Here is a 21,106-nt window from a genome sequence, read left to right as displayed (position 1 = left end):
TGGGAGCCACACTAAACAAGGCTTATTTATAGAGCATGTGCGTTTCCTTTAGTTTTATCAAAATTGGCTCAATTGGTATTGAAAAGCTGAATATATGTTTTCCACTTGGCTGCTAATGAATCCAAACCGTTTCTAGTGGAGTCACCCCAAAACAGTTTGATAGAGCATGCTCTAAAGAATGTTCCTGCCATGTTTGATCCAACCTGACCCAGTATTCTGTTGAAGAAGTATAAATTAGCAATGACAACGCATGACTGTCGACCGAAGTGGGACGCAAGACCATAACATAAGTCAATTAAACTTGCTGCCAAATTAAATAACAAATAGCAATACAACACATTTGACGATAACGGCAAAGAAAGTTAAAATTTAATGGATTTAATTTTTAAAAAAGGAAATATAATTAAATAAAATATATCGGGTAGCTGTTAATAGTATTTTCGAACTTGCAACAGTGAATTTTTAATCTACGGACAACGCCTACTGAAACACAGATGCCTTCGCCCCCCCCCCCCCAAGAAAAAATAACAAAACAATAAACAAACAATACTAAAGATTTTCAACATGTTATCATGAATTTCTAACATATTTAGACCAATTCATTATAGAAAACAATCTCAAATTTTGCTTGCAATATTCTTGCAATATGTTGAGAGTAAAAAACTGAAAGACCTGATTTTGAACAATATATTGAGCCAATAAATTTGAAATATGGTTGTATTTGTAAAAGAAAAAATTTTTTCATTTTCTGGCTTCGGGCGACGTTAGTCAGAGTTCAACATTATCCGTGGGAGCCAATGATCTGTGCAAACACGTGATGTCTTAAAGTGCATCAACATTATCCGTGGGAGCCAATCATCTGTGCAAACACGTAATGTCTTAAAGTGCATAATTTTGTATTATCTGACCGCCTGCATTTATGTTATCATACATTGATATTCATAGTACTTTCGCACGTATTTTACAGACCAGGACTACATTTTCTTTTAAACTGTCCGTAAGCTCTGAGGACGGAATGCAGTCATGCAATCCACTCAGTAAGATTGTTCAAGAGCGACGATAAGGTCAGCCTGTGTATATCCACACAACATGCGACGTTTGCTATCTGCATTTTCTGCTAACCACAAAGCGATTGGGACTTTATAAACCATAGCCTAAGAATGTCGTTCTTTTTAGTGTAATTTCGATCATAATGGAAAATAAGTGCAGATAATAACTGTGTTTCATGCTTTGTTCCATAATAACGTTACTTTTATTTCTACAAATTATATTGTTATTTTTTTAACGTTTAGGGTATACTGTATCAGTTTAAATATACCTTAATTGTGAAATGTAGTTATTTTGGTAGTTCGATAATAATGGAAAATAAGTGGAGGTAATGACTGTTTTTATGTTTTGGTCCATGATAATTTTTGTTTCGGCATTTAGGAGTTATTTTTAACTTTCTATATCAGAACAAATATTGAAGTTTCTTCATACTGTATAGTACTACTATGTTATTTCAGAGGAATCAACTGTTTTTGTCAAGACACCATTAAATAATGGTATTTAGATTACCATCATGTCTAATTTATTGATTTAGACGATGCTTCAGACATAAATTGTCCAGTGTTTACCAAATATCATTACATCAGGGTAATAAAGATTATTTATAAGAAATATGCGCCCTAAATAACTCTGGATGTGCTATCAACACACCTCGAAAAATATTTCGAATGTTCTAAATCTATGTCGTCAAAAACGTAAACAATAGTAAAATAAATAATAAGATATAGTTGTGTTTTAAAGGCAGAAGCCTACCTACAAGAGTAATATGAAATAGTTGTGCTTTAACGACAGCAGGCTACATACAAGGGTAATATGGAGTAGCTGTGTTTTAAAGATAGCAGGCTGTATAGAAGAGTAATGAAACAGTTGTGTTTTAAAGACAGCAGACTACATGCAAGAGTAATAAGAAATATTCGTGTTTTAAAGACAGCAGACTACATACAAGGGTAATGAAATAGTTGAAATAGTTGCGTTGTAAAGACAGCCAACTACATTCAAGGATAGTGAAATAGTTGCGTTGTAAAGATAGCAGACTACATACAAGGGTAGTGAAATAGTTGCGCTGTAAAGACAGCCGACCACATACAAAGGTAGTGAAATAGTTGCGTTGTAAAGGCAGCAGACTACATACAAGGGAAGTGTAAAGACAGCAGACTACATACAAGGGAAGTGTAAAAACAGTCGACCACATACAAAGGTAGTGAAATAGTTGCGTTGTAAAGACAACAGACTACATACAAGGGAAGTGTAAAGACAGCAGACTACATATAAGGGTAGTGTAAAGACAGTAGACCCCATACAAGGGTAGTGTACAGGTAGCAGACTACATACAAAAGTACACCAGAATAATACTCTCTAAAAAAAAAAATTCTCTCTCGAATGTCATAAGAAGCGTTTACAGTGTCAGTATCCATAAATTATGAATATATTTTGGTTCACTGGTCAGAATGTGATCTTTTATGTAAAGGTTATTTTTCATATAACCATATTTTGTTTTATGTGTGGATGAGGTAGTCTTTGATGACCTAAGTGGTAGGAGCGTCCGCCTCGGGTGCAGCAGGTCGCGTGTTCGAACCCAGTCCGAGTCATACCGGAGAGTTATACAAATGGTACTAGCGGCTGTCTCGCTTGGCAATCAGCATTAGGATATTAGTTTGAAATGGTCGGCCTGGTGTCAGGATAATGTGACTGGATGGGACATGATACTGCATGCTGCATGACATCACTATAAACTTCCACACTGCATACATCGTAGCGATATGACTGCAGAATTGTTAAAGCTACATTAAAAACCCAGATCACACACACACACACACACACACACACACACACACACACACATGAGACAGTGCTTACAAATAACTTAAAATCTTAACCTGGACAGACAGTCCATTTGGCTTGATTGTAAAGTAATATTAGATGAGCTATTATAAATGCGATTTAAAAACAAATACTAACTTATCTTCTGTTTCCGTGCAAGGACAGAAACTTCACACAAAAATCAATGTGATGCCAGGCTAAACTGTTACAATGTCATCAATGGCATAGCTCTAGCACGTTAAAGGCTCCTGGAAACGGTCAAATATTTGTTTTTACATACGAATTTATAAAAAAATTTATTTGTAATTAAATTCATCAGATGACGTGTAACAAACAGGGCAGTTTCATGGTAGCAGGTATTGAATGGTTAGAGTTTTTGAAAATGACAATGTCTTCCCTAAGTTAAGGAGCTGGTCATAACTACACAAGTCTTGACCGGAGCAATTCTTTTTTTAAAAAACAATGTTGAATGAATTCTCATATGATACCCATTAATTTGTATGACTGTAAATCTCCTCCTGTCATAACAGTTGGCAGATACGTTCGTCACATACGTTCTTCAGATGCGATTCCTTTCAAACGGGTGACAACAGACAAAGAGTGATGACGAAAGAGGATAACTTACAAAGCAATAGAAAACGATGTCTTTTTTTCGCTCGATTATCAAAAAATCTTATCACATCCGAGACAGATGACACGTAGATATTCATCGTAATTTGAAAAGAGTGACATAAGCCTACACATGTAACTTCTCGCGTTTTGCAAAATCGTCAAAATCTGTTGCTTCTATCGTCTTTAATTCGTTATATTATTTATTTATATGCTTACACAGAAATATCTCGATGATTACAAGTTAATTACAAGACAAAAAAGACGATACGTTCTCACCTAATTGAAGACTGTGGAAATATGTATGTCTTTATCTGTTCTTAGGATCAGACGAGACGAAGCTCACAATTTCCAGTTTAGGAGTGTCAAGCTACTCCTCAACATATGACCAGAACTACGGCAATATCGACTATAGCAGTGTTGATTCCTGGCAGACCACGACATCTGGCTCACAATGGCTGGACGTCACGTTAAATGCTAACTATTACGTCACTGCAATAGAGACGAGAGGAGATCCTGGGACGACCTTTTACGTTAAGACGTACACAGTGGAGTACTACAACAGTACGTCCTTAGCCTGGGTAAGATGACTTACATTAAAATAATATAGTGTGACCTTCAATTCAGTGTATCCCCCAGAGGTGTAAAACTGAGGGTTAAAAAAACTTGGTGTCAGAACTGGGGGTCAAATAAAAGATGTGGGGGTCAAAATTCTACGGACAAATTTTCATCTGACTCATACTTTTTCTGCTTGAAATAGGATATTGCAACTTGCACAACATAATCTTTCTCTTTCTCTCTAAACATACAAATAAACCAACATGCACAATAAACAAATACATTGTCCATTTAAAGAATAATTTTATTAGTTCACTTTTCTTTTAAAGTCGTATTTTTAACAGACTCCTTCTAATCTTTAAGAATAATATTATAGACCAACACATTTACATACAAGCCAAGACAAAGAGCCTAATAAATCTTTTTAACCAAATGGCAGTTAATTTACTGCCTGTCATAAAATGTGCACTATCATCGGTTTCATTGTACTACGTCCTAGAACAAATTTATCCAAAAATCAAGGAGGCTAATGATTCATCTTGTTTCTAATAAGTTACACCAGAACTTTAAGATCTTTCTTTTATTGCAGCAAAGTTAAAAACCAACAAAATCTGCAATGAACCTCTGACTGTGTAATCCAAATAAACGCATTTGTCTCGGCAAGTGTACTGATTTCTTTTTTGTTAAAGAATGTCTTGGGTTATAATGTGTTTTCCAGATATCTTGTGGCGAACGAAGGCAGATTTTTAAAAATTCTTAAACTCTGTCACGAAAGGATTATTCACTTTTGCAGTCCTTGCAATCATGCAATCAGGCGTTACACCGGTATTAATCCTAATGGCTGCACCATATTAGAGTCAAGGGAATTATTTTCTCCATTTTTCATTAAAGTTAGATCTACAGTTACTCTTTTGTGTTCTGCTTCTTTCACTTTCTTCGCTAATGATTCTTAGTGCACGACGTTTTAATCTGGAGATCACTTTCTAGTGCAACAAGCATTGATGTTAAACATCAAGTCTAGATGACATCTTGCTGAGCTCGATGGAAATCGCGTGAGAGCTCGCGAGATTAGTGGAAGCTACTCCGTCATAACGTTACCTATGCTAGTCTGGTTCCTTATTTCGTATGTTTCCTGCGTTGCACTCCACTATACGAATAGAGGAGCTCAACACAGGGAGTAAACTAAGCGGGGAACCAGTCAATGCCTATGCTCGAAGTATACACCTTGCTACCCCTCGTCCAATGCATTGGATATAAAATAAATCCTGATAGCATTATGCGAATCCTTTGCGTCAAATAAACGCACGACAACAAAATGTGTGCGTCAATTTTCTCCACCGTGCGTCCCTGACGCACAAATGTGCGTAAAGGGAAACACTGACTTCAAATAGAAGAAAATAGAAGACGAAAAAACAAACAATTATCCTCTTAGACAGCATGTACCGTTTATATCAGTGGAAGGTAGAGCCCAAAATGCAACGCAAAAACAAAAAACAGAGGAGAAAGATTATCATATTGGTTCACAATCCAACCAAATTAGAAAATTCATTGTCATTTCCCATCTTTAGAGCAAAATATTGACCCGAACTGAAATGCATCATGACGAGTTACATAGTTTAACCTTTGATAATTATAAAGCTGGTCCTACAGAATACTTGCCATTTTCAAGCAACATTTCAAATTATCGCCTAACAAAAGAAAACGAGGATGTCAGATTTTGTTAATGGTCCTTCTTACGTGCGAGACTTCTTTCCAAGCCGATATACTAGTGGCTTGCCTCTACCACTGCTATCTTACTCAGTGAGCATGCCAACAATCATTTTCAGATATTCAATTCTCTTGGTGATCAAGTGGTACACAAGGGTTTGCTATCAGCCATCTTCGTAGTATGGGTTTTCTTCCGTTACTATACTATATTCCATCCAGGAGGTTATTCCAGTGAATATCTGCTCCTTCACATGTATTTGCAATAAACGCACGAAGTACCCATAAATAAGTTAAAGATAAAATGTTCGAGTCAAACACATGCCAATCTTATACATGTCTGAGTTGATATCCTGAAGCATATCCTGAAAATTAATGACATGACTTTCAAAAGGCGCATTATATGTCTCTGTGTGTGTGTCTGGCATTCGATACACGTAGTCTTGATGATGTATATAATCAGATACAGCACTGAAACCCATTCTCATTCCTACCCTTTTCCCTGGTATTTTATAGACGGACCTGAGCAGCGAGAATGGAGTTATGACAGGCAACACTGATGCAAGCTCCATAGTGAAGCAGAAGTTCTTCAGACCAGTTTACACCAATAGGTTGAGAGTTAAACCGTCCACCTTTAACAATCGAATAGGCCTCGCCGTTCGCTTTTACGGTTACAGTCCATGTATGTACATCATTTATGTTAACTATATTACGGAAACATTTTGAAATTCTACAGTCAAGGAACGTTTTAATTCGTATGAAACAAGACTGTTGCTATGCTCGTTGAGAACAATGAGATTTGACATATTTGTATAAATCATCAAGTTTCGTTTGTATAAAGCCATACATAAATAATTCTACTAGGGCATGTTGTATAAAGATTAGAACGAATAAATGTTAAAAGTATATATGTAGGAGACGAAATGTGAAACGGAAATTAAAAAGCAGCTTGTGAATTATCTTGGCTCCCTAATCTCGAAGGCCCGCAGTCCGAAAACTCCAAAGTTCAGTAGCTGAAATTGGATTCACTTACTTATTAGGGTGTTCCTAGTTTCGTCCGTTTGCAAGCATACAAACGTTCAATTATATAGATTTACTCCAAGTATCATAACCGATTTTGGGGTTTTGAACATGTAATTCTTGTTTGTCAAACTTCAGAAATGCAAGACATGTTCATATTGATCTTCTTTCAGTTCCAAATTCCTGGTATCCTAAAGGTGAATGTGGATCTCCCAGCCGAGGTAAGTGACTTTCATGTTTCGGATAAGTTTAAAGAGGACCCCCGTACTCCTTCGATGTTTGTCACGGATAATTAAAACTTGTATGCAGGCACATAACGTGATCATTCCTAAATGTCAAAGTATAATAGTAAACAATAATTATGACAAGAGAACTATCGAACTGAAAAACAAATCCTTAGAAACAAACAGGCAATACCATTATAAGATTTTATGATTGATATCCTGTATTTTATGATGGATCAGCTTCGTTTCGCGTTTTTACTTCAAAATACGTTTGACTTTATTGACCTCCAAAAATGTGAAACATACCAACACAGCCATTTTGTTTTCTCCCATCTGAAAACTGCATTATAAAATTCTCTTTAATGTGTAAAACTTTATTCATTCAACGTACCACAACAAGGCACTCATTACTGAACCTTCTGCGGGTTCGGCAACGAAGAATTTACCATGCATGATCTTATGTCCGTCGTTAATGCAGACTTAAGGACACAACCAGTTTGTGGTTGGATGCGTTACGTGATCATATTCTAACTAGGGTCCTTTACTTTCAAGATGCATATTCTCTTTTGGTTGAAGGGTTTGTCTTATGGAGATTTTAGCAAAGCTTTATCCTTACAATATTACCATATTGCTACCTAGCGTTTGCTGTGCTTTCAGTAGCCACAATGTGCTGATGTACCACTATACCTTTTACATACATGTACATACAAATGACTAAGTGCACTCTAAATGTCAATAACGTAATAAGTTACGTCAATTCTAAGTAATAGTATATTATTGTTTAGACTTGGTAGATTTAGTTATCCTCTTCCACATGCCTTGCTTCAAAAGCAAATGCACTAGCGAGCAAAAACTAAATACTAGGAGCATCAGCAAATGAAACAGAAAAAGAAACACACTACATGCTTATATTGTATGCTTTTACATCTTTCTATCTTATTCAAGGCGGTGCGGGTGGCCCGGGAACCATTTATTACAAACAGAGAGATACAGGATCGTCAAGACTTATCGTTGACAACTTTGGAAAGGATCCACATGTTGCCATGGATACCAGTTGTACTAAGCTGGATGCAGTAAAGCAAGGTATATTGACAATACAATTTAAATCAAAGAGGTGAAGGTGAAGTATTTCTTTAGAGCTACTAGCTTTACCCTATTCAAAAGGGTGCCGCTCTTGTTTTTCATTGTTTTCCGGTGCCGATACGGCTGTCAAGTGTCTTAGCGGTAAATACATGTTATGGTACCTTGCATTTTTTCAATAATTATAAGAAGCTACTTTGTATATGGAAGTAGATAATGGAATAAGATGTTGTTTCAGTTATGATATCAGGACTTTGCATTTTACTGAAAGTGATCGACATTTCATTTACATGTTGAATACCATGACCATTGACCCACTGTATAGAGACGTCCATGAAATCTGAAAATATATTTATTACCTTGTGTCATTTATTGATAAGAAATTCTATAAAATTATCTACAGGATGATGTGATTAATGTTTTACTAACTTGCAAAAGATGAGTGTATTCTTCATTATGCAGGTATTAACCAATCATATCTTTTCTTAACCTAGGCGCAGCAGCCTGGATTGACAACAGCTCCAATCTAGAGATCACAGACATCTTCCTGTATAACACAGCACATCTCATCCTAGACTCAGACTTGACAGTTTCAGGTATTTATGGAGACAACAACAGTGTTATTCATGTTGCCACCGAGAAAGAACTTTCTTTAAATCGCACTTTGGATGTCAGTTCTTACGTCTATAGCGGCGCTAGTCTTCAACTGTCGGCAGCGGTGGATAAGATTTCTAAATGGCATTACATTGACGGAAGTCTGGTTTATGACAGACAAATTGATCTTCACATTCTAGGAAATATGACTCTTGCAGCGCAAAACATTTCTATGCTGTCTCTCACCATCGAAGAAGGAGGGCGAATGGCAGTGTTAGGAAACGAAATATTTCATCTGAATGTCACATCCTTAATATGTTGGGGTGCCTTTAGTGCTGGAAAAACAGATATTTATTGCCAAGATAAAGTCATGAATTGCATTCAAGAGTTTTTTGTTGGTCCCAAAGGTTATGTCCACATTGACCCCATAACAGCAGATGAATATCTTGGCAAGAAAGTTACGATTAGAGGAAACGTCCAACTGGACAAGGAAATCTCGGTGATTCAGCCCTGCACAAATTTCAACATTGATGGTGGGGTATTAGCATGGCCAGGAATTCCCACGATCACGATTGATTGTAACGACATAGTCATTAACGGTACATTTTCCCCGGGCTTTGTTCGCTTCGGAGATGGTATTGGGTCCCTCAGTGTTGGATCCGCCGGGTACTTTACGTTTCGTGCGGACAGTCCAATCATCGCCAACGCAATATCAGTTGCGGGAAAAATGGAAGTTTTGAACCTGGCTGAATTTAGATCTACAACCGGAACAAATGGGGAAATATCCCTTTTTGTCGTGCATTCCCCTACAGGGAATCTGACACTAAATAAAGACAACGGAACTTACCAAAATTACAGCACGGTCGACAGAACTATCGACTATAGCACTATCAGAGCCAAGAACTTGATAGTAAATGGAAAACTTAATGCAGGTGTTCTTAGCTTAGACATGGGAGTTGATTATCTTTCGGTTGGAAGCTCTGGTAATTTCACTTTTACTACCAAGTCGGACTTTCAAATTTACGAGGCCTACATCAACGGAACTCTGTTATCCACAAATAACATTGTTCTCAGGGGGAAAGGCAAACCTCACATCCAAACTCTTTACATCCAGAGCAATGGATATGTTTCCCTGGACTACTCAGCTCAGAAAAATCGCACTTGGACAGGGTTTTCCCAACTTGGCGTGCATTCCTTCCAGATCGATGGCACTGTCTACGGAGGTTGGTTACAAACCTACTGGAAGGTAGATGAAGGATGGGATGACCTCACTATCAACTCGGGTGGAAAGTTGTATTTTGAACCGTATGGGGAGTTCCGATGTGACTACACGAGCATTGCAGGGATTTTCGAAGCGTACGTACCTTTATCTATCCAATCACATACAGTGGCGAACAATGCATATATGCATGTAAAATCTGGGGCCCTTGTAACATTTGACTCTCGATCCTCTAATATTCTGTATGGTCCTTGGACTGGTCAGAGCAATGTCACACTATGGACCCTGGTGACAGAATCAGGTAGCAACGTTTACGCTGGACATACCAAGTTCAAGATTGCTAGTGCGATCATCGGCGGAACTCTTAAGTCGGATCCCGCTGGAGATGTCGAGATGACGTCAGTCAACATCACATACGGTGGCACAATTAATTTTGTTTCAGTTTCAAATATGGTTGGTAATAACTTGATAGTTCAAAGCAATGGTCTGTTAGACATTGCTTGGAAGTTTAAACCAGACAACATAGCCCTCGGATGTACGCAATCAAAGATTACTTACACGTACATAGATGTAAGTGGGACGGTTCGTGCCGGTTCGCTGGACGTACAGGCTGGTCAGATGATCGTTGCAGGACAGATAGATACGTCTGAGGGAGGATATCTAACAGATAATGGACCTGGTAAGTCACCGAATCATGAAAATGTTGATAGGCTATAAAATACGTATCTTCGATGTAATCATAATGTGTAAAGTATGCACTTCATTTCTCCTCTTAGTACATTGTTTAAAAGGAAAATGTAACCGGAACCAATCTCATCTCACTCGCTCTTGCTAATCATAGAAGGTTACAAGTTGTACCAATACTTACAAGTTGGTCTCATATTAACATTTAACTTTTTTTTTTTAAAACGGCGCATGAAACAATGCCTCATTATTTGAGGTTTGCAGTCAATGCAGAGACTCCTGTTGTTTCCACTATGTCCAAGAAATTCTCAGAATTAAATACGTTAAGACAAAATATATTAATGCTGTTTCTGGGACTGATTTAAAGGTGCTGGTGTGGCGTCAAGCCTGGGTGCAAGTGGAGGAAGTTACGGTGGACGTGGTGGTCGAGGTGGGACGTCATCCTACACGTTAGCCGGTCAGCCGTATGGCGATATCTTCAGTAAGGGAACGTGGGGATCAGGAGGGGGCAAGAATGGAAGTTATGAAGGAGGACGAGGAGGTGGTGTCATGCATGTCAAAGTAGAGGACACCATGACTGTCACTGGTAGCATTTCTTCTAACGGAGGGGCCTCACAGGTACATATGTTAATGATTTTACAGAGCATGGCTACTAGATGTCGCGTACATTTAATTGTGCTTTGCCCTGCTATTTAATAATTAAAATCTTACAAATACCATAATCTTGCATTCTAAAAGTGTTTTTTAAAGTAAAAAGTTTGATCCTTTGTAGGCAACTTATTGCATCATCATCATCGTTGTAATTATTATTATTATTATTATTATTATTGTTCAGTCTTCATACTCCGGCGGAGGGTCAGGGGGATCTATCTACATCGGCTGTAGACACTTCATATTAACGGGCTTTCTATATTGCAATGGCGGTGCCAGCTCCAGCCCAGGGGGTGGGGGAGCCGGGGGTAGGATCATCGTCTACTTCCAGACCAGCAACTACATCAGCGGTCACGTGCAGGCCAAAGGTGAGAAATACGTATGTTTGATTACAGGATTAAACTTGCAGTGAGAAATTTAAACTATTCTATTTTTCAGGAAATAAAAATGGAAAGAGTTGGAGAAAACGAATCACCATATAACAAGCAATTGTGGTCTTCCGCAGCCCCCTCATGGATTAAAACACACACACACACACACACACAAACACACACACACACACTCGCTTGACTTTGCCCCTCCCACCCCTGACAAGATCCTGCGGAAGCCTAAGAAAGCAAATTGTGAAATATTTGCACGAGTAAAGCTCGATATGACAAGCAGTTCAAATGTAGTAGTACGTGAAGTTCTTGTGGAAATGCCACGTTCTTTTCTATTTTTAAAGAAAGCCTCTGCTCAAGTCATTCAAGACCGACTCTCTGTTTGATACAAACAATACATGTAGCTTTTAAAAACGTTTCTGTCAGACATTAATGTATTTACCGAAGGTGTGTACGATGCATATACCCTCTCTACAGGTGGCGCTGGTGCAGAGCCGGGTGGACCGGGGATCGCCTACTTTCAAAGTAATGATGTCAGACACCTGCGTGTTGACAACAAGTGTCTGAAACCATCTGTAAGTGAATTTAACATGGCTGTTAGAATAAATCTTTGAACACATTCGTATTCCAAACTTCCTCAAACCTGTCGAAGCTGATCTGCATGTCTTTTCATATTTTTGTTTTGTGCGACATTTGAGTTAGCAGCTGCTATAAGAGAGAGAGATACTCAAGAGATGATACGGAAAAAGCTATAATAATTTAAGAACAAAGAAAGAAAGAAATGAATGAGTAAGAAAGAAAAACAAATAAACTAAGAATTGTAGAAACTTGGGTAAGCATCTGCGAGAAAGATTATTTACATCCATGCAGAAAACTTTAATATATATTTTGTATCTCAAACAAATAAACCAACTGACAAAAAGAAGACAAATTAAAAGAGAATGAAACAGAGAATTCGTGGCGGATTTTCCATAACAGTAACAAATTAACAGAAAAAATCATGAAAGAAAGTTAAAGAAATTCTATTGAAGCCACTATCATTGAGAACCAAAAGATAAAAATATGTAATAAGTATTTAAATTTATCGTATCAGTGTGCATTTATTTGAGACAAAACAATGTAGGATACTGTAATATATGATATCCATATTATCCTACAATCTGTTTATTAATACACCCAGGTGACAGAACCTAACAGTGACCATGCCAATCAGGTGGACTACAACACATACATTGCCACAGGTAAGAAATCTTATGCGACATAAATCCAAACAAAATAGCTTTCTATATTGGCATAACAAATGAGAACTGTCTTAGTTTCCATATTAGTTAAATGAGATTAAATAAGGGGTCATTCATTTAGTACGTACGCAAAAATCTGGCAAAGCTTGACCCATCCCCCTCACTGTACATATGCTTCTTGTTTACATCCCCCCATCTGCGTACGTACGCTTGGCCCCCCCCCCCCAAGAACGGCCTATATTTAATCCACGCAGAAACGATCACGGATTAATAACATTAACGTGTTTAATAAAACAGAATAAAATAGATTGTCCACCGACGTTGAATGTCTGGCTGCATCAAAGAAATAAGCTGCGTAACTTTAAAAAGTTTGTCTAGTATCCGCTAAAATTCAAACGCCGACTGAACCCAGTCTAACAGGTTACGTATTAGACAAACTATTATCGAGGTTTCACCCCACCCCCATTTCCTATGCGTACGTACATTATCAGTAAACCCCCACCCCCATATGCAAGCTTATGCATATGGGTTAATCACCCACTCCTCTCTATGCTAACGTACTAAAAAGAAAGGCCTCTAATAGTATCTTTTAGTAAAAGTAAACATAAACTTATTATCTAGCAATTCGTTCGAACTTTTGATTTCAAGCTGTTAAATTCCCAACATAGAAAGACCTACTCTGATGTGTGTTCTAACAGCACGATCCTCGGTAATGTCTCTACACTTAATTGTCATCAAAGGAATCGCTTCGTATGAATTATTTTATGCTAACTTTATGAAAGAACAGTTTAAATAAGATCCTATCGTTTACAACAAGATTTCTAATTTGCTTTTGACGCTTGCTGAGGTCAGGCGTTCTTAAGTGTCAATTTCACAGTGCGGTTGACTACATGATCTTTCACTTTTGTGCAACGTTCTCTGCTGGTATTCTGAACAAAATTCATTTATTTGAATTCTGATTGCATAAGAATAACCATTAGATACAATGTTCAAAATTCAGATACTTGCATTAGTACTCGGAAAAGACTTTGAACTTCAGGGTTAAAACATTCTTCGTACTTCGGTAAACGTCTGGACAAGTACATAGAATGAAATTTTAACCCTAGGGTCAAACTCTTCCCTCGTGTTCAGTCAAATGTTTGAACCTAATCAAACAACATTTGATCCCTATACTCAAGCTCTCAGATTAGGTGACCATATGAAGGTACAACATACGTATGGATGATTGAATTGTATTATTATTATTATTATTATTATTATTTAAAATCCATACAACAGGTGCAGTCGCTTACCTCCGTCCTGACGCAGACGACTTTGTGTACGACTTCACATTGGTGGAGTTGTATGGCAATGCGCATCTGACATTTGCCAAGAATCGGACCAAAGTGAAGACCGTTAGGATTGTGGGTGACGACACTGGTCACGTGCACGTGCCTCCGTTTCACATTCTAGAAATCACCGAGGTAACATAAAACATTTTGATGTAAGAGCATCAGGACATTACGCAATATAACGGAATTTGAGCCCTATACTAAAAACGCTGACAAACTCCAGTACCGATTTTAAAAACAGAAGGCATCAAGGAATAGAATAATGCACAAAGTAGTCATTTCATTCATTGATTTGTAATTTTTAACGGGAGTTTCTTTAGCAACATGTCGCCATATTTGCTTGGGTTAGTCTATTTTTTTCAAGCAACAACAGATGTGAGTTAGTTCACCGTCTTTGAAACTATCAATAATTCCGTAAATTATGGATTTACATCTCTTTGAACACATATATGCAAGAGTTCCTCATATTTATTTGTTCAGTTTGTATTAGAAGTATTATAACTAGATACTGCAAATAATGGATGCAGACGACACAGTTTTGACTGCAACATACTATTCTAGAAAACAGACATGGACAGTGAACAGTCTGGCTGCTTGTTGACATCAGGAGCTTCCGTTTACATTGAAACACCAACCATTCGACAGTGTTAGGGACCCCTTGGCGAAATTCTTGTCAAAATCAGTGAATGAAATTACTAACTTTTGTGCATTTTGTTATATCCTAGATGCTTTTCGTTCTTAAAATAAAATTGTTAGGGGGTACAAATAAACGGTAGGGTTCTCACACCATCCTGTTTGTTTGTAGCCCCTATCGATTTTGAAAATAGAAGGCATCAGAGGTATAAAAATATGCATAAAACCTATCTATTTCATTCACTGATTTATAATTTCTGACCTGATCGTCACCAGGGATTCCAAACATTGTCATTTTGTTGGCGTTTCGAATCAAACGGGAGTTTCTTTACGAACATGGTCGCCATATTTGCGTGAGCCAGCCTATATTTTCACGCAACAAAGTGATATAAAATAAGTCTCATTAAATGTGTAAATTTTGGAGTAAATTTCTTTTAATACATGCATATCGAGTTACTCCTATTTATTACTCAGTTTGTTTAAGAAATATTAACACTAGACATTGTATATATTGGATGCAGACGACACAGTTTTGACTGAAATGGACTATTATAGAAACCAGAAAAGGACAGCGAACGATCCGTCAGCTTGCTTACATCGGTTGATCCTCGTTACCAGTAATGTCAGAAACAACCCAAACAAAATCAAAAGAGAGCAGAGATCTACTTTGTTGGTCTCGAACTTCCATTTGCTTTTTAAACGCCAGTAGCCGACAGTGTTAGGGACCCCTTGCGACAGTCAGGTTAGAAATTATAAATAATTTATAGCAAGGTATCTTTGTGACTTTGTAAATAGTTTCCAAAGCTAGCCTGTTAAGTGACAGAGATCACACTAGGTCAATGTGTTTGTCTGATGGTGCCGTAAAATGGAGAAACGACCTGATTAGGACAGGCTGGCTGGTGCATGTTCTTTATGCATTGATATTGTTATAGGCTTTATATGTAAGGCTAATGACCTTGTGATTTTGGAAAAGCTTGTAAAATGTCACTGTCAGTAAAAGTTATAGGGAGGATAGAAAAATCTAAGAAAATCTAGACGTTAGATAAGTATAAGAGAGTCCATTGTAAGATCTAGACCGGGTTGCATGCTACACAATTTGGTGGCATCGGTGGGATATGATTGGGAAGCGAGTCGGCGTATCGCTTGTCTCAATTTTGGAAGTGTTTCACGTATCCTTCTATAGCGGCTTTGTTGTATTCTGTAAATTTACGGTTTTTTTTGTTTTTGTTTTTTTGTTTGGCGCGAACCTTCTTTCTAGCGAATCCATGAGCCTGTCATAATCTGGAGTTCCAGATCCCAGTTGCTGTTGGGCCTGACCCCTGAGACTGACTGCTAAATAAAGCCCCTTCTCTTCTTGAGTCCATTTGTTTATTTGTTTATCCCGGCACACGTACTAAAACGCGCTTGAAAGTCCATCAGTAGTGTGGTACCGTTGAACGTTTGTGGCGTTACAAGTGGTCGTTTCAGTTTATGTTGTTCCGAAAATTCTAATCGTCTTTGGGGAGCTTGGTTTCTTTCCCGGGGTCTCGATGGCGTCATTTAATGTTCAATTCCGATAGTCCTGCGTGTACTTTCTTCTATTCAACGTTCCAGTTGCAGAATTTCATGATAAATTCTTTCTTGTGCATCCATCATTGAAGAGACTGTCTGTGAATGCGCCATTTTCATTTATTCTTAAGATTTCCAGGGTTTGCAGTTACTTTACGAAATAAGAATCCCACCGCTTCCACCAAATTGTGTACCATGAAATGACTACGTTTTGTGCATTTCTATAACCTTGATACTTTTCTTTTTAAAAATCGGTATGGGGGAACAAACAAACGGGAGGGGTATTCGAATAATTGTGTTCTGACCAGCATTATTTTGTAACATTTCAAACTTCATTCCACAGTAGTCTTGCCATTTCAGGGCAATATGTTAATGTAAATTTTGGTAATTTCGAAAAACACCAGGGCAGCATATTCGTATAGGTCTATAGAAAACTCAAGCTTTCTTACCAGCAACAGGGGACCGCCATAGTCGTCTAAGCGTTTAGAGTATCCAGCGTCGGATGCGGGAGGCGGGTTCGAACCCCGGCCGAGTCAACAAAGATATAAATGGTACTAGCAGCTACATCTCTTGGCACTCAACATTAAGAAGATAGTGTTCGGACTGATCGATCTGGTGTCAGGATAATGTGATTGGGTGGGACATGATGCTACATGTCTGCGGCACGATGCCCCGGTACTATTGACATCACTATAAACCGCCACACTACAGACATCGTAACGATTAGGCCGATAAATCGGCCCCTCCTCCGTGATGGTATTGATTTCGGTATATCGTCCATCAGTATCAACACAGATTTGGGGGGTTGATTTATCGGACTATGTAACGTATTGACTAAAAAATTGTTAAAGCAACGTTTAAAACCCAAATAACACACACACACACACACACACACACACACACACACACACACACGCGCACATAGTTTTAGTTTTCTCTGACCCTTGCCACCCCATTTTTTGATATTTGGACATTTATGTTGGGGTGTAGCGTCAGAGCGCAATCCCTATCGAAAAGTTGGAATTCGCCGACACCATTTGGTGTCGGCATGGGGTAACCGCTTTCTAGCCGACCCAGCACACTTGAACGACCTTTCTTCGAGATATACCTGCATGAAATCTATAGGAATATGATTTATTTTCACACAAATCTTGAGCATAAAATTCGTCATGTATTTAATCCGCTGACAGACTAGACGAAAGTACGTCGTTGCTGAAATTTGACCCAGATCTGTCCATTTTGTATTCCGAGTCACGTGACTATACAAATCTCAGAACCTATATATCAATGACATCAAAGGTCATATAGTCACGTGATATCGAAATAAACAAATTTCCCAAGTTGTTGTACAACGAATTTGGACATATTATATAGAAGTCATTTAATGTTTGTAAATGAATATAACGCACACTTAATTCTCAACATATTTATTCTGAGAGCAACGAACAGAAACCTGTCGGTATCGCATCAGGGTGGTGAAAACCATTATCAAGAAGTAACGAGCACGTGTCAGCGATGTTTTTTTTTTGTTGTTGTTGGTGTCACATGACTACCACATTGACACGTGCTCTTCGTAGTGAATCTGGTTTTCTTCACATTTCTGCAACATTTACAGATTTTCTTCGTTGTTTTCACAATAAATATTTTGAGAATTTTTTTAGTTCATTTTTCTATAAAAATTACATGACTTTTATTTATATGTTCGATTTGTTTTCCAACAGCAACACTAGAAATGGTCTGTTGTTGATATCACGTTACTGTATGACCGCTGATGTCATTGGGGATGTCGGTTGCGAGAGTTGTGTAGTCGCGTGACTAAAAATACACATGAACATAGAACACAATTAAATTTATTATAAGTTCTCTACATTTGTTTCTCAGTACTGACTTTTCCACTGTGTGACAATCAATGCAAATCATATGTTAATCTAAAATACATTCAAAGATTACTAAACGGTGAAGTTCTTGTCAAAGGTTGACCTGCTCTTTTTTGAGATGCTGGACTGTCAACATAGCAGCATGTAAACATAACACAGATTTCACTTCCGGATCATCACCAAGGCCTTATTATTCACTGTTCACTGTCGCCGAAATACACACAGACAACAACGCCCTGAGCTCATATTATCAAGAACAAACAGTTACCATTAAATCCCTACCAAAAATGCATAAATATATCTCTTCTATCGCCACCAAAATGAGAGGGGAAAAAAATGTTCTAAAAATAGACTAGAACTACATTCGTGGGTACAGAACTGGGTACTGAACTGGAATTATTAATTGTAACCCGATTCCACATGGCCAGATCCGGTTCACATTTTAGCAAAGACGTACTTTCGTCTCATATATCAGCGGATTAAAGACATAACGAATGCTATGATCGCAATTTCTGAGAAAATAAATGATATTCCTATCGATTTGATACAGGTTTATCTCAACGAAAGGTCGTTTAAGTTTGCTGGGCCGGTTAGTAAGCGGCTACCCCATGTCGACACTAAATGGTGTAACCGGGTACCTTTCCCGGTCTTACTGGAACCAAGGATCACGTTGTGATCTTTTTGTTTGAACTACATTTTTTTTTTATTTTACACATATTGACATATTGGCGACCAGTTATAGGCTAAACACTGAACTGCGGAATTTAATTACTTGAGCAGGCATCCGGAAAATTGCAAGAGACAAAGGGAACTTTAATAACCACTTATTGTCGGACCAGATTTTAATAGGTATGTTACATTAGTAAAGAGCAGCAGTCTTAATTCAGTAGGCTATGAAATAATAAGAAAAAGTATATTTTCTTTTGTAACAAATCAAATTCTTTTTTGCTCAGGGACTTAACCATACCGGATATTTTTTCACGCTGTCTTTTGCCTCCTGAGTCATAGATTTCTCTTTGTGCATATTATTATACGGACCGGAAACTCTGCTGACCGGCAAATTTAAGTGCAGTATTTTCCCAGATACTGCTAACGAAGCATCACACGAGTTCGTTACAAATAAAATTAAAAGTGCTGATCAATGGAGATAGTAGTTTGTGTGTGTGTGTGTGTCCAGACCTGTAACATATCCAGCCATCCATTGACCGATATTCTTTCATTTGTATCGAACCTCTGTGGCTAACGTGTGTGTAACTGAAATAATTGATAGAATGGAAGGGCATAATCCGACACCACCACCCACCCGTCCCAGTCTGTGTTGATACTGATGGACGATATGTGGATGGGCAAACTTCTTGTCATTCATAGGCAGGAACATTAAAACGAGTAAATTAAACATTATTTTAAAGTAATAATCACATTGTAGATATATTAGAACCAGGCTGATCCAGTTTTGCAGTGCCGCGTTAAACATCAACCGTTTTTTAAATAAAAATTTGGCCAATGTCTGATTTGCTAAAATATGTGGAATCATCTTGAATGTGTACTTTTGAACTTTATTCATCAATAAAGTTTTAATTTCAGTAAATCTATTTTATATGTGGACCTTGATAGGCACTAAAAATGCAATTAAAATTAGGTTTGTGCCATTTAAATAAATCAACATTATTTATAATCTGTCAGATGGTGTAGCACATACACACTTTTGCTTTCTAAACTTTTTATTTATTGGCCTTAGTCATTAAGAAATGTTTGACAATTCTTTGGGCTGTCCGTGATTTGTTTAACACACATATTTTAAAAATGGAAATTACATTCACTGGTGACAGAAAAAAGAAATTGTGCAGAAACTTAAAAATTAAAAACTGCAGTCTTTATTTAGTTTTCTTGAAAGAAAATAAAATGGAAACTTACATTTGCGTAATTTCTTTTATGTATTGTTTTGAACTTGGTAATATGGAATAACAAAGGAAGACTATTCTGCAGCATAGGACATGTGAGCTTGACTTAAGAAATGGTGTTATACTGATTTTTCTGATATTTGATTCCAATCATATGTTCAGAATTACTTTGGAAGTACCATCCTTACAGTCATGCTATCAGGACAGATGGATGATTAGTATTTATTCTATTAGGCAAGGTGTTATTTGTAAATATATTTTGAATGGTTTAAAAAAATTGTTGAATATTTATATTGCATCCTGCTAACCCAGAATTTCAGCCGCCAACCTTGCTTATTATATGCGCATAGATTTTTTTATTAAAAATTTCTCCAATATTCTGACATTTTTTATTACAGTGAAAGAATTTCAATGGCCTGTGGTTGGTACATGATGAGAACATCATTTTAACATCTTGGTGTATCTAAAAATTATCAAAATTACATTGTTCTTGTTTGGAATAAAGTACATTTTAAAAGGACAAAATAAAAAAATTCATAATAAATTTGCCACAATAAAGTAGCACATGCCACAGATCCATTTGCTTCATAAATCATTTTTATTTATTGATCTTAAGTTTACACATTCCAATGCCTTGGTAGTCTTTGACTTTTGGCAGTTTAGCAAAAATAAATGTTTAAATATGTATTATTTTCATTCGCAATAAACAAAGAAAGGAATAGAATGTGGGTAAACTTCCAGATGTTGAAAAGAAGCCTTTTAACATAATTCATGAAAAAAAATAAAGCTGACTTTTGGTAGAATATATATTATGAAAATTACAAGGAGTACATTATTTAAATTTTTACATTTGGAACACAACCACTCCGGTGGCCTAGTGGTTAGAGCGTCCGCCTCGGATGCGGGAGGTCGTGGGTTTGATCCCTGGCTGAGTCATACCAAAGACTTACAAAAATGGTACTAACAGCTGCTTCGCTTGGCGCT

At 37.4% G+C, this 21,106-nt stretch overlaps 1 protein-coding gene across 1 annotated transcript in view; it reads left to right on the top strand.

Moving 5' to 3' along the window:
- Positions 1 to 21,106, top strand: part of LOC149788460 (uncharacterized) — a 95,430-nt gene that overhangs the window by 12,731 nt on the left and 61,593 nt on the right. The window contains exons 3-12 of the mRNA XM_089973521.1: positions 3,802 to 4,058; positions 6,256 to 6,421; positions 6,933 to 6,980; positions 7,929 to 8,066; positions 8,558 to 10,555; positions 10,928 to 11,178; positions 11,396 to 11,579; positions 12,069 to 12,166; positions 12,772 to 12,832; positions 14,111 to 14,295. Coding sequence (XP_089829647.1) covers positions 3,802 to 4,058; positions 6,256 to 6,421; positions 6,933 to 6,980; positions 7,929 to 8,066; positions 8,558 to 10,555; positions 10,928 to 11,178; positions 11,396 to 11,579; positions 12,069 to 12,166; positions 12,772 to 12,832; positions 14,111 to 14,295 — 3,386 coding nt within the window. The remainder of the gene's footprint in view (positions 1 to 3,801; positions 4,059 to 6,255; positions 6,422 to 6,932; positions 6,981 to 7,928; positions 8,067 to 8,557; positions 10,556 to 10,927; positions 11,179 to 11,395; positions 11,580 to 12,068; positions 12,167 to 12,771; positions 12,833 to 14,110; positions 14,296 to 21,106) is intronic.

The sequence above is a fragment of the Sinohyriopsis cumingii genome, chromosome 11 (assembly GCF_028554795.1).
Source record: "Sinohyriopsis cumingii isolate HCF-2022 chromosome 11, ASM2855479v2, whole genome shotgun sequence".
NCBI lineage: Eukaryota > Metazoa > Mollusca > Bivalvia > Unionida > Unionidae > Sinohyriopsis > Sinohyriopsis cumingii.
Note: the sequence above shows the minus strand (reverse complement) of the source record. Positions and strands in the feature narration are given on the sequence as shown.